The sequence below is a fragment of the Momordica charantia genome (assembly GCF_013281855.1).
Source record: "Momordica charantia cultivar OHB3-1 chromosome 1 unlocalized genomic scaffold, Mcharantia_2.0 BLBB01000001.1, whole genome shotgun sequence".
NCBI lineage: Eukaryota > Viridiplantae > Streptophyta > Magnoliopsida > Cucurbitales > Cucurbitaceae > Momordica > Momordica charantia.
The window spans coordinates 8,651,021-8,672,339 of NW_028275157.1; the positions used below are offsets into that span (position 1 = coordinate 8,651,021).

At 36.8% G+C, this 21,319-nt stretch overlaps 1 protein-coding gene across 3 annotated transcripts; it reads right to left on the minus strand.

Annotated features, from left to right (window-relative positions):
* Window positions 1-18,012: 18,012 nt before the first annotated feature.
* Window positions 18,013-20,843, minus strand: LOC111023010 (Ubiquitin carboxyl-terminal hydrolase family protein). 3 transcript variants are annotated; one of them, XR_002603056.2, is made up of 3 exons: window positions 20,551-20,843; window positions 18,717-20,186; window positions 18,013-18,596 (listed from the first exon to the last, which is right to left on the minus strand). XR_002603056.2 is itself a non-coding variant. In XM_022300349.2 (2 exons), the coding sequence occupies exon 2, from the start codon at window positions 20,071-20,073 to the stop codon at window positions 18,802-18,804; it is 1,272 nt and encodes a 423-aa protein (XP_022156041.1). In that variant the 5' UTR covers window positions 20,074-20,186; window positions 20,551-20,843; the 3' UTR covers window positions 18,013-18,801. The 3 variants fall into 3 exon arrangements, 1 of the variants encoding a protein (XP_022156041.1); XR_002603057.2 differs by having other exon boundaries at window positions 18,013-18,504; window positions 20,551-20,842; XM_022300349.2 differs by having other exon boundaries at window positions 18,013-20,186.
* Window positions 20,844-21,319: the final 476 nt, after the last annotated feature.

The window sequence follows — 21,319 nt, forward strand, 5'->3', positions numbered from 1 at the left end:
TCATGATCTTGAAAAGAATGGTACTATCACTGTTCAACAAATTTGTTCGAAAGATAACTTGGCAGATATATTCACAAAGGCATTACCTACAAAACCCTTTGAAACATTGGTGCGCGACATTGGAATACGACGACTCAAAGATCTCAAGTGATGTTTCCATGAGGGCGAGATAAATATATTGTATTATTTTGGGTTTATTAGATTATATGAAATATGTACTCTTTTTCCTTCACTAGGATTTTTTTCCCACTGGGTTTTTCCCTAGTAAGGTTTTAACGAGGCATATTTCATATATACAATGGGCATCTAAGGGGAAGTATTATGAATTTTTAATTAAATAGATGCCCACTAACACTTGCTTAGTGTCCAATTTTGAGGTGTCTCAAAATTCATGCTCCATATGTCCTCTATGTGTCTTTTATTCATAAACCCCATATGTTCCATTATCCATGCACCATGTGTTGAAATCATAATGCCCTATGTGTCTCAATTTTAGACATTATTAGTGTCATGTAAATCACACCACATGCTTATCCATGGCTATAAATAAGGTCAATGTGGTGCTCAATTAGTAGTGAGAATTTGTGAGAAATTAGTGGTGAGAATTTGTGAGAAATTAATGAGAAATTTGGTGGGAAATCGAGTTTGAAAATTGGTGGGAAATGTCATTTTGAATTTTGAATTTTCTTTATTATTTGAATTGTTTTGTTTATTTTATTTCCCCGACGTTGCCTCGTTTCGTTCCTCAATTTTACAACAAAAACAAAATATTGGGACGAAAAGTCTTAAAAGTAATTTCAGTTTGAAAATGTCATATTACCTAGCGGTGAATATTGACCAATCAAGTACAAGCCTTCGTTTTTTTTTATTATTAAATTAAGATTAAGGACTATTGATATATTTAGCAAGTATGAAAGTAAAAGAGGTTTTTTTTTTAATTAAAAGAAGAGTTGAAAATAATGTTTAATTAGTCAAATGGGAAGAAAGTAACTTTTAAAAAGTATATATTTATGACATTATGTTAGGTTAACATGATCTTGAACTTTTGTTTTAATATGGTTAAAAAACAAACTAAGCATTTAAATATAATTTTTTTAATTTTCTTTTTTACAGGAAGGAAATAACAGGCTAAGGAATACAGGAAAAATAATGATGGGAAGAAACAATCCTAAAAAGAAAAACCAAACCTTGTTGGATGCCATGAAGATGTGACCACGTCACATAACCAAAAGAGATGGAGAGTGTTGATGCAGAAATTTGGCCTCCTGGGATTCTGCCAAATTCACACCAATCTTCTAGAATAAAAAGGATCGATGAGACCTGCAAAACATAGTAGCACTAAGACTGGCTCTAGTCACACGGGCTCCAATGCTTAAGTTATAGCCAGTGGTTCCATTTATAGGAACTCGGTCTTCTGGAACCTTCTTGTTGAGTCCATCTAATCCGTCGTTGCTGGATCACAGAGATTCATTGACCCGGGCACCTCAACCGACGGGAGAGGAGAGAAAGTGGGCCCGGCCAATGGGTCGAGTCCTGCTCGGCGCCGAGCCATGGTTGGCTCAGTCTTCTTTTTGTTGTTGCTTTGTTGGGCCTCTCTGGTCTGTAAAGGCCTATTTCTTTTATCGATTTCCATCGCATAACAGTTGCTTCCTACTCTCATGATGGTAGTGAATGGCATGACAATGTCGAGACCTCAATTTTGAGAGTTCTTGTTGCCTGGTTGTATCATCTAAGGTTTCCAACTCATTGAGCTTATATTAAAGGTTTGTATCCAATTTTGGATTTTTACCTACCAAACTTTTGCTACTGGTTTTTACCTTGAGTTTAACAACTTTGTTTTGCCACTGTTGGCTGTTGCCTTTTAAACCAGAGGTCCTTTCAGCCCCCTGTCTGATTATGGTCAAGTCTCTTGAACTTGTCTATAAGTTAGATTTTGGTGTTGGGATCTAACGTTTAGCTAAGTCAGCGATGATACTCTGAGTTTCTAATCTGTTTGGCTTTGCCAACTGATTTTATACCTGGGGCTTTTGCTTTATGTTTTGACCATGCTAGGCCTTTGTTGACTGGATCTTTGCCCGTTTTGCGTGCTTCTAGGTTTGTCCCAATTTGGAGTTTCTTGACCAGCTGTTGATATTTGCACGCATGTCCTCCTACTTGAGAAGTTTTGGTTTAGAAATAACATAAGAGCTCAAGTATTAAGGGACACATTATGTCTCAAATGTCGAAGGCTTTTATTAGAAAAGAAAATTGTTCAAATAAAGAACTAGATCCGATAAAGGGATAAACAGATAAGGGTCGTAAATAACTTGGTCGACTGAGATGAGCAAAGGTTGGGGCATAAAGTGCTGGTCAAATAAATGGAATATACCACCGAACTAGTGGTAGTATCTCTTAAGGTGCTGAGCATGCCACGGATGGAGTAGAGCCTTTCCATGTTGATCTTCTAAAGCATAGGTCCCCGCCCGAACTACTTTAGTAACTTTGTATAGGCCTTCCCATGTCGGTCCAAACATCCCGCCAGTTGAGTCTTTGGTATAAGACATAACCTTTCTCAAGACCAGGTCGCCTTCATTGAAATTACATTTCTTAACCTTTGAATTGTAGTATCGAGCGATCCGATTTTTGTATCCGTAGTCGCGCTGTTTCTTGATGCTCCTCTAATAAATTGAGGTTGAGCTGTATGGATTCGTCAATTTCAGGCAGATTGAATTGTTCTACCCTTGGAGAAGAGAGACCAATTTCTACTGGTACCACTGCTTCAGAACCAAACGATAATGAAAACGACGTCTCTCTAGTTGATGTACAGAGCGTTGTTCTGTAGGCCCAAAATGTGCTGGGAAGTTCTTCAGCCCATAACCCTTTAAGTTTCTCTAATCTGGTTTTCAGAGTCCTCTTGATGATTTTATTGACTGCTTCGACCTATCCATTAGCTCGTGGGTGTGCTGGCGAAGAGCAAATGTGCTTAATGCGTAGCTGCCTACAAAAGTCTTGAAAAGTCGCATTGTCGAACTGTTTTCCATTATCACTAATAATGGTATATGGCACTCCGAAGCGGCAAATTACATTTTCAGATAAAGTCGGTGATCTTTTTCTTAGTGATTGTAGCTAGAGCCTTCACTTCGGTCAATTTGGTGAAATAATCAACTGCTACTACCGCAAATTTGATCTGGCCCTTTTCTTGTGGGAGGGGTCCTATGAGGTCTATTTCCCATTGGGTGAAAGGTCAATAACTTATTATGCTTGTTAGTGGTTCAGGTGGTTGTTTAGGTATCGTTGCGAACCGCTGACATTTGTCGCATTTTTTAGTAAACTGTGTTGCATCGTTTAGCATGGTTGGCCAGTAATACCCTTATCGAACGATTTTATGGCTTAGAGATCGTGCTCCAAAATGGTTACCACAAATGCCTTCATGTATTTCTCTCATGACGTAGTTAGCTTCTTTTGGTGCTAAACATTTTAGGAGTGGTAAAGAGTAGCCTCTTTTATACAAGTTTCCATCTCTAAGCACATACCTAGCTGCCCGTCGCTGGAGTTGCTGGCCTTCTATCCTTTCATTAGGTAAGGTCTCATCTCTTAAATATCTGGTTAAAGGGCTCATCCAGTTCTCCTCGGGTTGCTCTTCTCGGCTCGGACAAAATTTCTACCGGCACAGTTCTTCCCAGGTTGGTCTCATAGGCTACAGCTAGTCGGGCTAATACATCTGCATTGACATTTGAACACAGTGAATTTGCATGATCTCATATTTTGAGAATTGGCCGAGTTGGTCTCTTACCCGGGAGAGGTACCTCACCATTCGTGTCTCTTTGGTTTGAAACTCCTCTTTCACCTGACTTACGATCAACTGTGAATCACTAAGTATCAGTATGTTCATGACCCCAATGTATCTGACAACCTTCAACCCTGCTAACAGAGCTTCATATTCAGCATCGTTGTTTGATGCATGAAAACTAAACTGCAGTGCAGATTCGAATCTCTCCCTATCTGAGGAGACTAGTAGAAACTCTGCCTCATATCCTCTAAGATTTGAGGAACCGTCCACGTAAAGGGTCCAAGGTTGTTCTTCCTCACTTTGCAAGACTAACTCTAGATTGCATATTTGATGTCCTCTTGGTGTTAATTCCGTTATGAAGTCCGTCACGGCTTGCCCTTTCATCGCAGTCCTCGGTTTGTAATGTATGTCGTATTCACTGAGCTCTACGGCCCAATTTACCAGTCCCCCTGAAGTCTCTGGCCTTTGCAGGATTTGCCATAGAGGAAAGTTTGGGAGGACAGTTATCTTGTGGGCTTTGAAATATGGGCGCAGTCTCCGAGCTGAGGTGACTAATGCTAGCGCCAATTTTTCCACTTGTGGGTATCTAATTTCTACATCCACCATTGCTTTACTTATGTAGTAGATTGGGGAATGTCGTCCCTCCTCTTCTTTTACTGATGCTGAACTCACCGCAATGTCCGATACAGCTAGGTATAGGTAGAGCTTGTCAGTGATTGGTTTTGAGAGGAATGGGGTCATCCCTAGGTATTGCTTTAGCTCCTTGAAGGCAATCTCACTCTCTTTCGTCCATTCAAACTGCCCCTTTTTCCTTAGGATTTTGAAGAATGGTAGACACTTGTCGGTTGAACGACTCACAAATCTGTTGAGTGCTGCTATTCTTCCGTGAGTCCCTGCAATTGCTTTAAATTCCTGGGTGGGTCCATTTCCAACACGGCTCTGATTTTATCAGGGTTGACTTCGATTCCTTGTTGGTGCACTAGGAACCCAAGAAATTTTCCTGAGGTCACTCCAAACGTGCACTTGCTGGGATTCAACTTCATCTTGTATTTCCTCAATACCTCAAATGCCTCTGCCAAGTCTGCTTCGTGTTGATTGCCTTTTCGACTTTTCACCAGCATATCATCCACGTAGACCTCCATATTTTTGCCGATCAATGCTGCAAACATCTGATTTACCATTTGTTGATAGGTTGCACCAGCGTTCTTTAACCCGAATGGCATTATTGTGTAGCAATATAAGCCTCGGCTTGTGACGAAAGAGGTCTTCTCCTGATCTAGCAGGTGCATCTTAATTTGATTATATCCAGAGTAGGCATCCATGAAACTCAGTCTTTCATGTCCAGCAGTAGCATCGACCAGTTGATCCATCCGAGGTAGGGGAAAAGAATCCTTAGGGCAAGCCTTGTTTAGGTCTGCGAAGTCGATGCACATTCTCCATTTGCCATTGGGCTTCTTTACTAACATGACGTTGGACATTCATTGGGGGTAATACACCTCTCGAATGAAACCAGCTTTCAATAGCTCATTTACCTGCTCAACCACAATCTCATTCCTTTCTTGGTTGAAGGCACGACGCTTTTGTTTCACTGGTCTACAGCTCCTGTCCATGTTGAGTCAGTGTACCATGACATCCCGATCGATTGATAGCATGTCCTCATGTGACCATGCGAATACATCGGCATTACTTACAAGGAAATTTATAAGCCTCGTCTTTTCCTCACTTCCTAACTTGGTTCCAATGTTGACCCATCGATCCTCGGATGTCAAAGGGATAAACTCCACCTCCTCGGCCGGTTCTCCCATTCTGAGGGTGGACGGATTTAGTTGATGATCAGGGCTCGGGCATATCTCTCCCGAGTGGTCAATTGCCCCGCTCGGGCTCTTCTCTCCGAAACACCATTGACCTCCACCGGGGTTCATATCAACTTACTTCATTCCAATCTCCTCGGATCTAGACTTGTTTCGGCTAAGTTTGTTTCGAATTCGTAATCGTCCCCACAGACGGCGCCAATTGTTGATGTTAGGATTTTGGCTTCCTTGATTCTCGCCAAATATGCACCAGACTTGATGATCACGAGACCGGATACCTGCAAAATCCAGCAGCCCTAAACCGGTGTGACTTTGGTCACACGGGCTCCGATGCTTAAGTCAAGAATTACTCACTAAAGTAATTAAGGTTTATTTGCTTACCTGTAGGGTTTAACCAGTGGTTCCATTTATAGGAACTCGATCTTCTGGAACCTTCTTGTTGAGCCCATTTAATCAGTCGTTGCTGGATCACAGGGATTCATCGACCGGGGCACCTCAAACGATGGGAGAGGAGAGAAAGTGGGCCCGGCCAATGGGTCGACCCTGCTCGGCGTCGAGTAGGGGTCGGGACCAAGCCATGGTTGGCTCGGTCTTCCTTTCGTTGTTGCTTTGTTGGGTCTCTCTCGTCTGTAGAGGTCTATTTCTTTGATCGATTTCCATCTCATAACACGTGATTACAAGGTTTTTTTAAGATGGAGGAAGGAGAACGAGATGGAGAAGAAGAACTTTTCTAGAAATTTATAGAGAATAAAAGCTTACAAGAATGTAAGGCTTCAATGCTGGAATTTTAAAGGTAATTGGATAAAGCCTTAAAGAACTAAGGTAAATAAAACTTGGAATTAAACTAGAGCTAAGGTATGCTGAGAAAGAACACTTGAAAGCTTGAAAAAGTGATCAAAACTTAGCGAAAGTTTGATGAAAATAAATAAAAAGCATGTTGGAATTTATAGCAAACTTGGAGGTTGTTGAGTAGTAGAGAATTATGACCTTCCATTTATTCTTGACTCCCTTTGACTGACTAACTCTGCTAACACATCGCCATATATGCATGTAAGACACGTGGAGCTGAGGACAAGTCGTCAAATTGCTCAAAAAGCTCATTTTATTAAAGAATGACAATTTTGTAAATAACAAGGCGAAAAGCGCCTATCCCAACATTGTCTGTACAAAAGTGTGGTTTTCGTTATATTTTCACCTCTTTTTGCCATCAAAATCTCGTATTTACATAACTAGCCTAGGAAAATGGAATTACACATGAATTGGACAAAAAACTAACTCATTAAAGACCATTTCTAAGTGAAATAAAACTGAAAATTTATGGAATTGACCTATTTTTACCCTTGTAATCGAGGTAATCACATCCCAAACTTAACATTTGCTTGTTTTTGCAGCAAACTTAGTCATTTAAAAATTCTTAAATACATGCAAAAACATAGAAACACATAAAGCCCCATGTTCAATCATATGGTGTCTCACGAAAAGATGTCAAAACTCTACATTTTATGGTATCTTTGTAATCCAACCCACCATAAGCCAAGTTAAAATGATAGAAATCTTCCTCAAAAATTATTTTCTTATCTAACACAAAAACTTTTTAACGCCCGGCACACTTCCTTTTTACTTAAGCATTTTACACTGGAAAGACTTGCGGATCGGCTACTAGCCTCTAAGGATTCCAGCACACTTTCTCGACCTTACACCACAACCACATATAGAGACCCCTTAGATAGCAACTAATCGTAACACATCTATGATGAGGTGCACGAAGTTACATTATACAAAGTTACTACCCTCAAGGTTGCTTACACCACTCGACTTAATGTTAAAACAAGTGTTCATAGTGAAACTTGAAAAATTAAGTGCGTTGTCTTTCCTCTCAATTTCCTTTTTTTACTCTAGCAATGACTATTTTTTATGCATTTTCTTTCTAAAGACTCTTTTTTTTATTTTTTATTTTCTGCAAAAATAAATGGCATGATCTTTCTAAATAAGAAATAACATTTTTTTTTCTAAAGCAAAATATAACTATCCCTCCAAATTTAAGAGAAACAGTGTCCTCACCTGGAAAAGACTTTTGCAAAAATGAAAAAGACTTAAACAACAAGAATAAAGACTTCCTATTTAAAGATGAAAAAGTTTAAGGCTAGAGTCAAAAAAGGCAAAAACGAAAACATTTATCACGAAAACAAGGAAAAGGAATTACGGCTTAGTCAGAAAACATAACACGGAACTCATTAGATCTCGTAAACTCATAATCCACATGACATACTAAGTAAGGCAAAACAATGCTTAAAAAGAATAGACATGCAGATCTTTAAGAAAAAACTTTAGCTAAGGGTAGGTACACGCCATAATTCAAGTGATAAAGGTTCAATTTTATAAATTTTAAACTTTATTAAAACTAAAAAATATGCAGGCCAAACATCAAAAGCTAACAAAAAATCATTCATGCATGAACATACCAAAAAGGTTGAAATATAATGAAAACTAGAAAGAAAGAAACTTCCCTTGTGTTGACGGATCAACTTGATCGAGAGTGAAATGCGTCATTATTAGGAGAAAAACTCAGCTGCGGTGGATGAGAGGAAGATGGAGCGGTGGATGAGAGGACGATGGAGCCTTTGGATTGAGTTAGTGCAGCATAGGAGGCATGCCGCCTTTGTATAGCGGGAACAATAGCTGCATCAATTGAGAAAGTAGATTAGTGTTTTTATTGTCACCAACAATGGCACCAAATGATTTTTGGGAAATTTGGAGAAAGAAGCGTTTTCCACCTGCCTTCTTAGTTTTTTAATTACCATTTTCAAAACATAAGTTTTCTAGTCATTTGATGATATGCTTTTGGTGAAATTATGTATTAACCCTTCAATTTTTCCTCTCTCATTTTTCACTTTTCTTTTTTTTTTTCTTTCCCATTCTTCAACTTCTCTCTCTATCCTCCCCCATTCTTCTACTCTTTCCATTTTTTCTCTCCACCATCTCTCTTATTTTTCTAAAGTTATACAAAATCTGCCACTTTCTTATTCCCTCCCTCTTTTTCCATAATTTTCTTCTTCCGTCCCACTTCTTTGATTTTTTCTGTTATCTTTTTCTCAAAATCCCAGTTGAGAAATCTAAGGGAAGTTTAGATTTTTCGAAATATTTAGCAAATCTCAAAGAAGACGATGACGAGGGAGATGTTGCTGGTGCAAACGTGAGACCCACCGTCGAAGAAGAATATCACCAGAAAGAATATCACCAGAAAACGCCTGGAGGGGGAGAGGGAAGAACTGGAGAGAACGAGAGATGAGGGAGAGAGGGAAGAACGAGAACGGGGAGAGCGAGAGAGGGAAGAACGAGGGAGAGCGAGAGATGGGGGAGAGAGAGAAGAACGGGAGAGAGGGAAGAGAGAGAATTGAATTTCTAATTTAATTTAATTACTTAAAAATCTATTTATAGAACGAATAATTATCGAATAAATTTCATAAATTATTGAATTAATTATTAATAAAATTTGGTTAATTTACCTGAAATCATAAACAAAATTAAATGTAAATAAATAAAATGTTGGGTAAAATTCAAATTCAAAATTATTAACAAATAATTTAAGAGATTAAAGATTTTTTAATTAAAAAATTTTAAAATTAGAACTAAGAAAAATAGAATCTCAATCTCATTTTAGTGTATTCATATTCAAATTTGAAATTTAAATCAAATTTGTTTAAGATTTTTTTTCTTCCTTAAGATCTCTCATTTAATCTCCTAAATTAATAAAACTCCAACAAACTCAAAATCAAAACTAAGATCACATCTTAAAATTACATTTAATAATTAAATTTTCTAAATTTCAAAAAACCCACCATCACACAATCTTCGATTTTAATTAATTGCCCTCAATTTGATTTTCCACATCAAGTAGAAAGAGAAAAGGAAAAAAAAAACCACGTAATGATTGGGGGAAAATAATTAAATTTTAAATTTGAAATTCAATTAACATTAAATGAGATTTAAGAAGATTGAGGAGAAATTTAAGGAAACAAATTTAGATTAAATTTTAAATTTGAATACCAAATTAGAAGATTGAGATTCTGTTTCCTTGGATTCCAATTTTCAAATTTTTAATTAAAAGAATCTTTAATCTCTAATTATTTGTTAATTCATTTTAAATTAATTTAGATAACGTTTTATCTCAAATTTCTCGTTCTCTCTCTTAACTTTCTCGATCTCTTTATCTCCTTCCCCATCCACATCCCCAGGTTAGGCTGAACTTTCTCCTTTCCTGAGCTTCCTTCTTCGGCAAACGACCTCCCTCGTCGATTTTGATGCACCCGTCGCTGGCGATTGTTGAAAGTCACCGGAATCATGGAGGCTGCTCTTTAAAAAGAAAAGAAAAAAAGAGAGAAGGTCGAGAGATTTAGGATTAACGAGAAACTCAAGAAAATTTTAGAGAGAATGAGAGAAAAAAACCCACGGCGGAAGAGAGAAAGAATGGGTTAATGAAAAATGATAGAAGAAAAAAAAATACTGTAACGAGAGGGAGAGGGAAATAGAGTGAGGGAAAAATATTCTAAAAACAGGGAGGGAGATAGAGAGAGAGGGAATAAGAGAGATATCTAAAAAATGAGTAGAGGGGTAGTGAAAGTAAATTGACAATTGTGTGATGTCAGCGAACGCTTAGAAAACATGAGTTTTGAAAATGGTGATTAAAAAACATAAAAGGCATGGCAGAACGCATATTCCATCCAATTTCCCAAACTTTTTTGTGCATAGATATTGGTTCTTTATAGTCTAGACCAAATAAGAGTGCAAATGCACACCCGTCACAAGTAAAAATTTAGAATAGAGTCCAAGATCGTCTCCACAGGGACTTAATGTTTTTCTTTAAAAAGAAAAATGATGAGTGACAAATTGTTTGAGTAATTGAGTTGGTGGAAAAGTGATGATGAAATAACATGGGTTGAGTTTTGGTTTTAATTGAATGATAAAAATCTAGCTCGATTACTTCAAGTTAGCTAAAAATGGAAATGACACAACATAGGCATAAGACGCCTTTCTTCAGAACTGTAACGATTCGACTTCTAAAATGTCTTATATCTAAGTGATCGTGAAGCACTAAGTTACCTTCTAATATGTCTATTAGTTAAAGTTGGGAAATTAACGGTCCTGTATAATTTTCCCTTCCACAGAAATATCTCAACACAACAAAAAATATGCAAATAGGAAGAAAACTGTAAAAGCACAAGAATAACAACACAGAAAATTATACTGGTTCACCACTACGGGCTACGTCTGGTCTTCCACTCAGATGTGGGTAATTCACTAATAATTGTTTAAGGATTGGATACAGAACTCTCCCCAAAAATATCTCATCGAGGTCCCAACAAAAGCATCTTAGCTTCTAAGTATTTTAACACAATAACTACTTAGGAACATAAATGAAAAACTCACAAGAATCAAGATACAATTACCCCGATAATGACGATCTTCATCAACTCCAAAGTCTCTACTAATGTCTGAGCCGCTGCCACTGATTAGCTGCCAAAACCCTCTGAAAAACAGCGGCAAAAAATCCTTTATTCGGCTGGTAAACCCTAAAACCTGAAGACGAAGAATTCATAAACATCGAAATAGCACCATGGCGCTTTCCCCAACGCCATGGTGCTACAGACGCAAAAGCTCCCACGTGTGCCTATTTTCATCCCCGCTTCGATCCCAACGCATCCCAACTTGATCCGACTTATCCCTAGCTCGTTCTGACGACTTTTTAACTCCACCAATCCCAACAATTCCTACTTGGAGACAAAGCGACAATTCTCTACCTCCCACTACATCAACAGTGTCCATTCATCTTGACACTCTCTGTCAAGGCACAATTCTGACTCCTCTATCAACGAACTGATCTACACTGCTCGACCCTACCCAAGCATCGTCTGACTCTGCCCTGAGATTGGGCAGCTCTATGTTGTCTTGTCCCCCAGACTTAGAGATATATCCACGTATTCCTACTTGATCTAAGTGGTTCTCGTTGCTTCTTTTTTTTTTATCGAACCAACTAACCTCTGAAAGAAGATTTTCTCTCTATATTAGGCTTGGCACTCCCACCCAAGCATTTCGCCACACTAGAAACGGAACTCATACCCTTCAATGCACTAATTTGCCTATGCGACTTCACCAACTCGCCTGAACGTCTGACAGCTGAGGTATGAACTCGATGGCCTATCAAATTCCTGTTTCTCTTTTCTGTACTTCTCAACTATTTAACTTGAGTTGATAGTAGATTCTTCTGATTTGTTCTGGCCATCAATGTTGTTGGTCCTCTAAGGTCTCACCCTGAACTATCTGCAGCTACTTTGTTCATTCTATATCGAAGTGAACCCTTGGCAACCCCAAACTCTCATACATGAACAGAAGATCTCTTGTAGCCTGTCACCACCACCCTGGATTCCCTCTTAAGCTTCCAACAACCCCCACTAAACTCACTTCTGCAACCATCGTCATCTAGCTTCCCTGTGGATAACAAATTAAATATGAAGCTAGGAATATACCTGACGCCCCATAGCACCAACTCGGCCATTCGCCTGTCTTCAAACAAACATCTTCAATCCCTCTCACCTTGGAGATACTCACATTCCCCATCCTCACGAAGCCATAATCACCTACAGTAAGAGATGATAACCAACGTTTGTCTGAAGCAACATGCACTGATGCTGCAATGTCCACTACCCACCGGTCTACAGATGTGTTCTTCTCAACACAAGCCATAAACTCTTCAACCCGATCTTCTTCTATTATGACATTTGTAGAATTGTTCCACTTCTTAAAATATTTTTTGAACTTTCTACAACAACGTTTCACGTATCCCTTATTGTGGTAGTAATAACACTCCACTTCCCCTATTATATCTCTGCTGTTGCTTCCCGTTGTAATTCATCTTTGCCTTCCCTTTGTTCTACGCTACCAAAGCTGATTCAACCCCGTTTTCTGCCCCTGAAGTAGATGCATACATTTTCCCTAATTTTCTCCGGGCTTCTTCAAATAAGGCAGCATCACAAATAGCTGAAAATTTTCAAGCTATTTTCCCCTGGCGAATTCGACACCGCAGTCTTCATCATCTCCCATCTGTCAGGCAAAGATGTCAACAGCCTGAAAAACGGTTGCTAAGAACCCCTTGTTCGGCTGGTAAACCCTAAAACCCGAAGACTACGAATTTATAAACATCGAAACAGCAGTATGGCGCTACGGACACAAAAACGCCCGCGCTCGCACAGCAGGACAATGCTGCGGCGCTACCTCATCGGCCCATATGGCCTGCAGCGCCCCACTTTCCTGTTTTCATCCCCGCTTCGACCCCGACGCATCCCGGCTTGATCCCAACTTATCCCTAGCTTGTTCCGACGTTGTTTTAACTCCACCAATCCCAACAGTTAAGTCCTTGGTTTTATATAAAAAATCAATCGCAACTTAGGGTTAAGGTCTTATGTCTAGGCCACTTAAGTAGAGTCTTTATGCATGAAGTCTTCATCTCCTTGGTTTAATCACTCAAGCTGTGGGAAAATTTAACCTTTTCAGTATTGATTTTAGTTAAATCATTAATCGACCAAATTAATTTATTAACAATTAAAAAAACTTTAAATGATAAAACGGTTGGGAAACACCTTTTGCCATGTTTCAAAAACTAGCTAACTCTCCATAATCGAGCTAGGGAACGAGAATTTAGCTCATATTTAAAGGGTAAAAATAGAAAGTAAACACGTTGCAAGCTGAAAATATAATTATCAAGGAATTAAATAAGGAACAAGTTGAAATTAAGGAAACTTTGTAATCTAAATGAATGTCTGATAAGTTTGACTTTTTGCTGCAGAAACATTACTATCGAGGCATGTTTGACTATAAAAACGAACATTTTTCCTTCATTTTTAATTAAAAGTATTTACGTATTCTTAAAATAGGATATAAATTGCAATATAGGGTGTTTTGAGATAAATTGATATAAAACGTGGTCAAACTTGGTAAAACCTCTCAGATTTTCACTCTGCAGGAACTATAGGGTGTTGACACATTTTTGACTATTTATTAAAACGCTCTTTTTGCTTATGAGGGGCACGGAAGTCATCTCATATGTGATTTATTTTAACAAACTCAGCCCAATCCAAGTCAAATTCGAGCAGTTGGAAGAATCTCAACCCTTTCCTCCTATTTTGGTGAGGAGTTCAAACCAACTTGAAGCCGTATATAGGGAGAGTCTCCTCAGCAGTTCAAGCATGGATCATGATCTCTTAGCATCCATTTCATTCCAGTTTCAGCCTTAGATGATAGTTTAAATTTATTGTTCTTTTTCCTTTTGTTATTTCTTTGTATTTTCGAAAACCCTAGTCTCGTTACATTCTGTTCTTGCTTTAATTCAAGTTCAATTCATTTGTTATTCATTTATTTCATTTCTTCAACGTTCCTTAGTGAGTTTAAACTCACTTCAAGCTCAAAAGAGAAGAAGGTTAAGCTAGAACTCGTTGTATCTTGCTATTATTTAATTTAAATCAATGAAAATTATTTTTCTCATGTTTTTGTGCATTGTCCTTTCTCTTTGATTATGCACTAATTAAGTTTTCAACCTATCTATGGAATGCCTTAGCAAAAATTATATAATTTCAACATGGTCAAGAAAAAGTCCAAAATGCGCAAGTCTTTTCTTAGATTGGCCACTGGGAAATTGATCTTTGCACCGAAGTGTAATATTAAGAAGGTTATGTTAGGTAAAATATTAGGAAACTGAAGCCTAATGTAACACTTCAATGCTTGGAAACAAAATAGATAGGGTAAAATACACTTTTAGTTCTTGAGTTTGAAGATAGGTTTCTATCTGGTCCCTAAGTTTCAAAAAGTGACAATTTAGTCCCCGACCTTTAGAAAATGGTTCTAAATGGTCCCTCGAGGTTAAACTTGGGTTAATAACACTAACGGAATGCTGACGTGGCTTTATGAGTGAGATATTTATTCAATTTTATATTATTTTCAACTCGTGTCATTTTCTTTTTCGTTTTTCTTTTCCTCTTCTCTTTCTCTCTTTTCCCTCCTCCTCCCCTGTGATATTCTCTTCCACCTTCCATCTCTCTTCCTCTCTTCAAAATGTTTCCAATTTAGAGCACCTCATTACTTGACTTGTCCTTGTTGGGATGGATCCGATCACCTTCCGAAATCAAAGAAACCCTAGATGGCTAATTTATTCGCCTGCAATTTTCGACCAATCCAAAAAAATTTCAACTAAACAATGGTTAATTGTACAAATATATTTCCAGCTCAACTTAACTCTACAATAATTGCAAGTTTTCTGAACCAGATTCTACAATAATAATCAATTTTCCCAAAGCTTGAAAAGAGTATCAATGAAGATTGTTTCCCAACTTTCGTTATGGAGCTCTTGTGAGGCCTTTAATTGGGGCTTCAACCACTGGGATTTTATAGCTGTTAGGATCATATTTTAAAAATAATATAAAATTGAACAAATATCTCACTCATCAAGCCACATCAGTATTTTCTTTATTGTTATTATCAGAAGTTTAACCTCAGATACGATTTAGAATCATTTTTTAAAGGTCGGGATTAAAGTATCACTTTTTGAAACTTAAGGACAAAATAGAAACGTATCTTCAAACTCACGGACTAAAAGTGTATTTTACCCAATTAAATACAACTAATTAAACACACCGGTATTTTCCTGCCCAAGTCCCATCCTATCCCATTTCAGAATTATTTTAATGATTTTTAATTGTATCTGTTAGGTTTTTTTTTTTTTTTTTTTAAGAAAGTATCTATTAGTTCTCTCTCGAGTCATGACCAACCTCCCGACATGTAATATGTTTTAATTATGTAGTTTTTTTTTTTTAGTTTATTGCAATATGATAAAGTTGTGAATTCTTAAATATTAAGTTTGTGATATTTATTTATTTACACAATTTTAATATCATTAATAATTAAAAATTTTAACAATCATCTGTATTCTGTCATATAAATCAAGATTTGATATCTCTTTTATTTTGCATGACCATACAAATAATAATTTGATTTTATGAGTATGGTTATTACAGATGACTAATTATATAATAATTAATTTATAATTAAAGTCTTATTTGTTAATTTGTTTTTTTACATAATTTTTATTGATATTGACATTTTTATATAAATTCTAATTCTATTTTATATATGTGGATTAAAAATGGTCAATTATAACCCAATTAAACTACCATTAATTCCTTCATATAATTTCCATTAATTTTTATGATTTTCATCGGAAATATCCATCAAATATTTTCATAAAACATTCATATAAAATTAAAACATCGACATTTTCGTGGATTTTCACAGTTCAAATATAGGATACTGTGTTAATAGGATTAGATATGATTTCATTATTATGTATAAAAGGAAAAAAAGCAAAAGAAAATGAGAAGATGTTTAAATTATTTCAAAGAGTTTCCGTAAACAAAGTAGAAGTAGAAAAGAAAACTAGAAAAAATAAAACAATAATTAAATTGAATGGTTTTTTTTTTTTTGAGTAAATTAAATTGAATTAGGATTCAGAAATTTCCTACTTGCAAATACGACGAGGTGAACGGATGAACAAATTAAATACGGCAAAGGTGAACGGATGAACAAATTAAATACGGCGAAAGTAAACGGAAGAACAAATACAGCGAAGGTGAACGGAGGAACAAATACGACGAAAGTGAAGGGCGGAACAAATACAACGAAGGTGAAGGGCGGAACAAAATAATTTGAAGAAATAAGGTGTATGTTTTCAAAAAATTAATACAAAAATATAAAGCACTCTACCTCAAACCAAAAAGTAATATGTAGAAACTCAACATATAGGTCTCTCTCCTTGCAACCGTTCCCTCGCTCAATTCCATCAGTTTGTGCATCGCCTAACAAGATTTGTCTCCCTGATCTTGATTGTTGTCTCCCTTACCATACCCTGAACTCGGCTATAATTTTTTCTCATAGTCTTCCTCCCTAGTCGTCTCCCTATATGTGATGTATCCTTAAATTTGGTTAATTTTGTGTCAACTTATCAAATTTATAACAATAGTGGTTGAAGAAAAAAAACTAGAATGATAGAATTTATGAGAGATAAAGGAAAGTTAAAAGAGAAAGGGTAAAAGTGTAAAAAATAAACCTGCAAAATAGTTTGAAAAAATACAAACGAACATTTTTCATTATCAATAATTATTTGACCATTCTTCAAAACTGGGTGATAAATAAGGACCGCTGTTATAAATTCTATATAAATAAATTATTTTTGTAATTATTAAAAATTATTTTTTGAATATTTTTTCAAACCTAAGTTATTGAGTTTTAGAAATTGTGTTTTTATTTTACGTTTTTGTACATTTTTTTTCTTTAAAAAAGTTATCAATAAATTTTGTTATATCATATTTTTACAACATAATTTATTTTATTTTTATATCAATAAATTATATTACTATATTCTATAAACAAATTTAAAGGGATGAAAATGACAAAAAAGAATAACCTTAAATATTAATTAATTATATACAAATAATTAAAACAATGAATAGGAATAAAATGAAGAACGAATGTAATAGAAACACTCAAACAAGATCAAATTGATGAAAAAAACCTAAGAATATGAAGAGCTAAAATCAATTAAAAGAAACAATTAAAACAGGTATGAAAACTCTGAAAATTCTAAAAAATCGAACACTCGATTGCGAAGAGGAATCCCAACGAAGACGAAGAATCACAACTACGAATAAGAATGCACGCGAAATCTACTGAAGTTGAAGATGAAGCTGAAGCTGAACGAAGCAAAAAAAAAGATTGTGCACAACACGAAACTGCGAACGAAGCTACGAAGCAAAAGCGAACGAAGTAAATCCCAACAAAGAAAATTCCAACGAAGAAGAAGAACGTGTGCCAGATATGAATAATATTACAAAAAGGATAAAATTGTAACAGTTAAAATTTCGAAAATAATAATTATAATATTTTCTTATATTTTCAAATTTCAAAACAAGTTAGACATTTTTTAAATTATAATAGTTATCTTTGCAGACAAGCCATCCTTTATAGCCCGAGCAAAAGTTTCATTCAGAAAAAGCATATATCATACAAAAATATATATATATACACACACAATCTAACAAGAAACATGAGCTAAAGAAAAACATTGAAAGAAAATAAGAACTTTCAAGATGGAGATTTTTGGGCATGGTTCCAGAGGAAAAAGAAAAAGAAAAAAACATTTTTTCTTAGCTCTCAGTAGCTAACTTCCAATTCGGATGGGAGAAACTCAGAATTAGCTATACATGGTTTCAAACAAACTGAGTTATGAGAAGGTTGAGCTGGAGAATGAGTGAGACTAAAAATATAACAGAATCCAACCATCTCTTTGAAACAGCAACCAGAAGAATTCAAAATTTCGATACAACACGAGCATCGTAAAAAGTCATGTATAGCTTAGGTTGTCTCAACATTGTTCAGAATTTACAAGCAAACGATTAAATTTCTGGATATGGTTTCAAAACAGAGAAAAAAAAAAAAGCCAACAAAATGTATCTCAATGTGTCACCTTCTCCTACTTTAGAGAAGAGAAGCCTTTAATGCAACTAAACAGGAATAAAACTGAACCGATTCCCATCCCATACAAACAAATGACAAATATAAAATTCCTTTACCATCCACATCCTTTTTCAACTTTCTGCTGAATCAAGTTTAGCATGAATGTCATCATCATGACTTGTTTCTTACATTGCAAAGCTCTTGCATTTCTTTACCCTAGTCGGGAGAAGTGGATAGCACCGTTTTTCCAAATCTGCGTCTCTACAATTCATCTCCTTCCTCCGTAGCTTATGTCTTTACCACAAACTATACAGCACTGAGTTGCATGGGACAACGTTGATCCCTCAATTTACGTATCTACCGATGAAACTGCAATCAAACAAAGGGATATCACACGATCCACCGAAACCACGACGATTGCTCCCTAATGTCCTAATCTTTTAGGTCCTCCTAGGTAAGTGCTGAACATAAAATATAAAGAAAAACTTGTACTTGTATTGTATCAAAGAAGAAAGAAAACTTCAAGAAGACTTTAGCATAACAGCATACATAATAAAATATCTAGGAAAAGAGTTGCTCACATTTCTCATATGTATCCAGGAGGTAATAATTTTTGCCCCCTTTTCTTGGCAAATAGCAAAGGGAGGATCCAGTTATCTAACTCTATTAATCTGAGTCGGATTCCTCTGCCTGTGAGTTCTCATCTTCAAAGCATTCATCACCCGTCTCATCCAATTCGACATCCAAACCATCCTCCACTACCTCCTCGGTCGTGTTATCAAGCAAAATGCCCTCTTTTGCTATCAATGCAGCACCCTTGCCACGGTATAATAATCCAGTATTCATGACATGATAAAACTTTTCCCTTAGAGATGCCAAAGGATGTGGGTTCACTAGCTTTCCTCGCTGATACCCTTCCCTAATAGAAACAGTCGTGGTCTTACACTTCAAAGAGAGATAGAAGATTCCGGGATACCGGGTGAAGATTCGAGTGAACTTATGGGGAAGATTCAGTTCCTCTCTCAAGCTTCTCAAATAGTTTCGTTTAGTCTTCTTGTGAAGAGTCAAGCTCAAAAGCTCATGCAGAACCCCAACAACTCTTTTCTCCATGAGATCACTATTGGGATCAATCTGCCTACAGCTCTCATATGGAGAAATGTATGGTAACTTCTGAAACTCTTCCATCCAAGCTTTTACCTTCTTTTGAGCTCCATATCCCCTTGGAAAACTCATTGGAAATGCCAATGTCGTACGCCCCCTTTTAAATTGCCTATATGCATCTCCGGATTCAGAGTTCTCATTACTCCTTTGCAAAGCAGAAACTGCAAATTCGTCGCGCCACTGCACAAGCCGCAAACACCAGTCGCCATTTGGGGCCTTAACTAACCGAAAATGATCCGGATACTTAGGAATCAACGATCTCTCAAAACCACATGGCAAACCTAGATCCCACTCCAAAGGACGCAACGAATGAAGTGGAAGAGCCCTAGTTTTCATCATCATAAGCATTCTACAGAGCCTTTCGACAGTATCGCTCTCGTGAACTTGGTGTATACTACTCTCTTGGTGATCTAGGAACATTGCGGTTTCCGTCAAACGAAAGCAAGGCAAATTAGCGTAACGAGAATGAGGAAATTCGTGAAAGAGAGTTGGGTACCTCCGGATGAATCGAAGAATGGGGATGGTGAGGCCGAGCAGCTTTTGCCAATCCGCGATGGATTTAACTGTGATGAAGCCAGTGGAGGAGCGTTTAATGGCATCCTTGAGGAGGGAAGCAGCCTTCAAATCGGTCTCCATGTCGATGATGTGATCGAGGCTTCGATTCTTGACCCACTTTAGTCGAACCTTGGCTATTCCTCGCCATTGATGATGCAGAAAAAGCTTGGGGCTCTGGTACAGCGGTTGAAGATTTAAAGTGAAAAACAACAGCCTGTTCATTTTGGAAATTTGGAAAATGTTTTGATACGGCAATTGGGGTTTTCGGAGCTGCTGGATGAAGAACTCCACCGAGAGAAGAGAAATTGGAGAAATTTGAAACTCCAAAATCCAACCTATACATCATAACTTCAATTTAAGATTACTTTATTTTAAAAGAAAAGAACTCCACTGAGTTCAGCAAACATAAACTCATAAAGCAGTCTAAGAGTCCTCAAATTTCAGCAAACATAAACTCATAAAAACGGTCCAAGAATACCCAAATTTCAATCAGCATAAACTCATAAAAATAATCCACGAATCGCCAAATTTCAGCAAGCAAAAACTCATAAAATAGTCCAAGAATCTTCAAATTCCAGCAAACATAAACTCATGAAAACAGTCCAAAACTTCCCAAATTTCAGAAAAACATACCCTCGTAAAATCCCCATCAAATAGCCACAAATTTAGAACCAAAATTCATACAGAGCATTCACTCACCTTGCTGTAAATGGAGATCTATGTTCGCGTTGCAGGGGAGACGCGTCCGGGCCTACTATTTGTCGCCGGAGAGAGAGGACAGAGGCACAACGGGGCTTGCTGTGAGTCTGGTGTTCGTCGGGGAAGGATGCTACCGCCGCTGCTCGGAGGACGCGCCGCCGGAGAAGACAGGGGAGGGGTGACTGACTGGAGGCTATGGAGGAGAGAAGAGAAGGTGGCTATGGCTAGGGTTCTTTTTCTAAAGAAGAGAGAGAAGAAGACGGGTCCCTTAGAAAACAATTTTTACCCCAAAAAAAAAATTATACCAAGATGGGATAAAATAAATTACAAAAATGTTATTATTTTTTTCTCGAGGGCGGTAGCAGGAGAGCCTCTTGCCGCTGTTTGCAACCTCAAATTTAGCGGATTTTGAAATCATTTTACTTGTTTGGATACAAAGAGGAAAATATTTCAAATTCTAATTCTGGTTAAAATATTTTTTGTTTCAAATAGATCGGATTTGGGAGATTTTAGGTTTAAATGCAACGAATTCCGATTTTGTCCTACTATAACCTCCTTGATTTGTACCTCCTCAACCAAATTAGTTTCAAGTTTTGATTTATCATAATTTTTTTCTTTCCTTTTTTTTAATTCTAATAACTATAAAATGACTCTCCTTTCATTATTATTTTTTTTATCACCATTGAAATAAACTAAGGTTGATTTTCTCTTTTGTTTTTGGTGTAGTTAATTTTTCTTATATTTCAATATTGTTCAGATCTTATATGTT

Coding starts and splice junctions, on each gene's coding strand:
- LOC111023010 (XM_022300349.2), bottom strand. CDS start 20,073: ATGAACAGGCTGTTGTTTTTCACTTTAAATCTTCAACCGCTGTACCAG.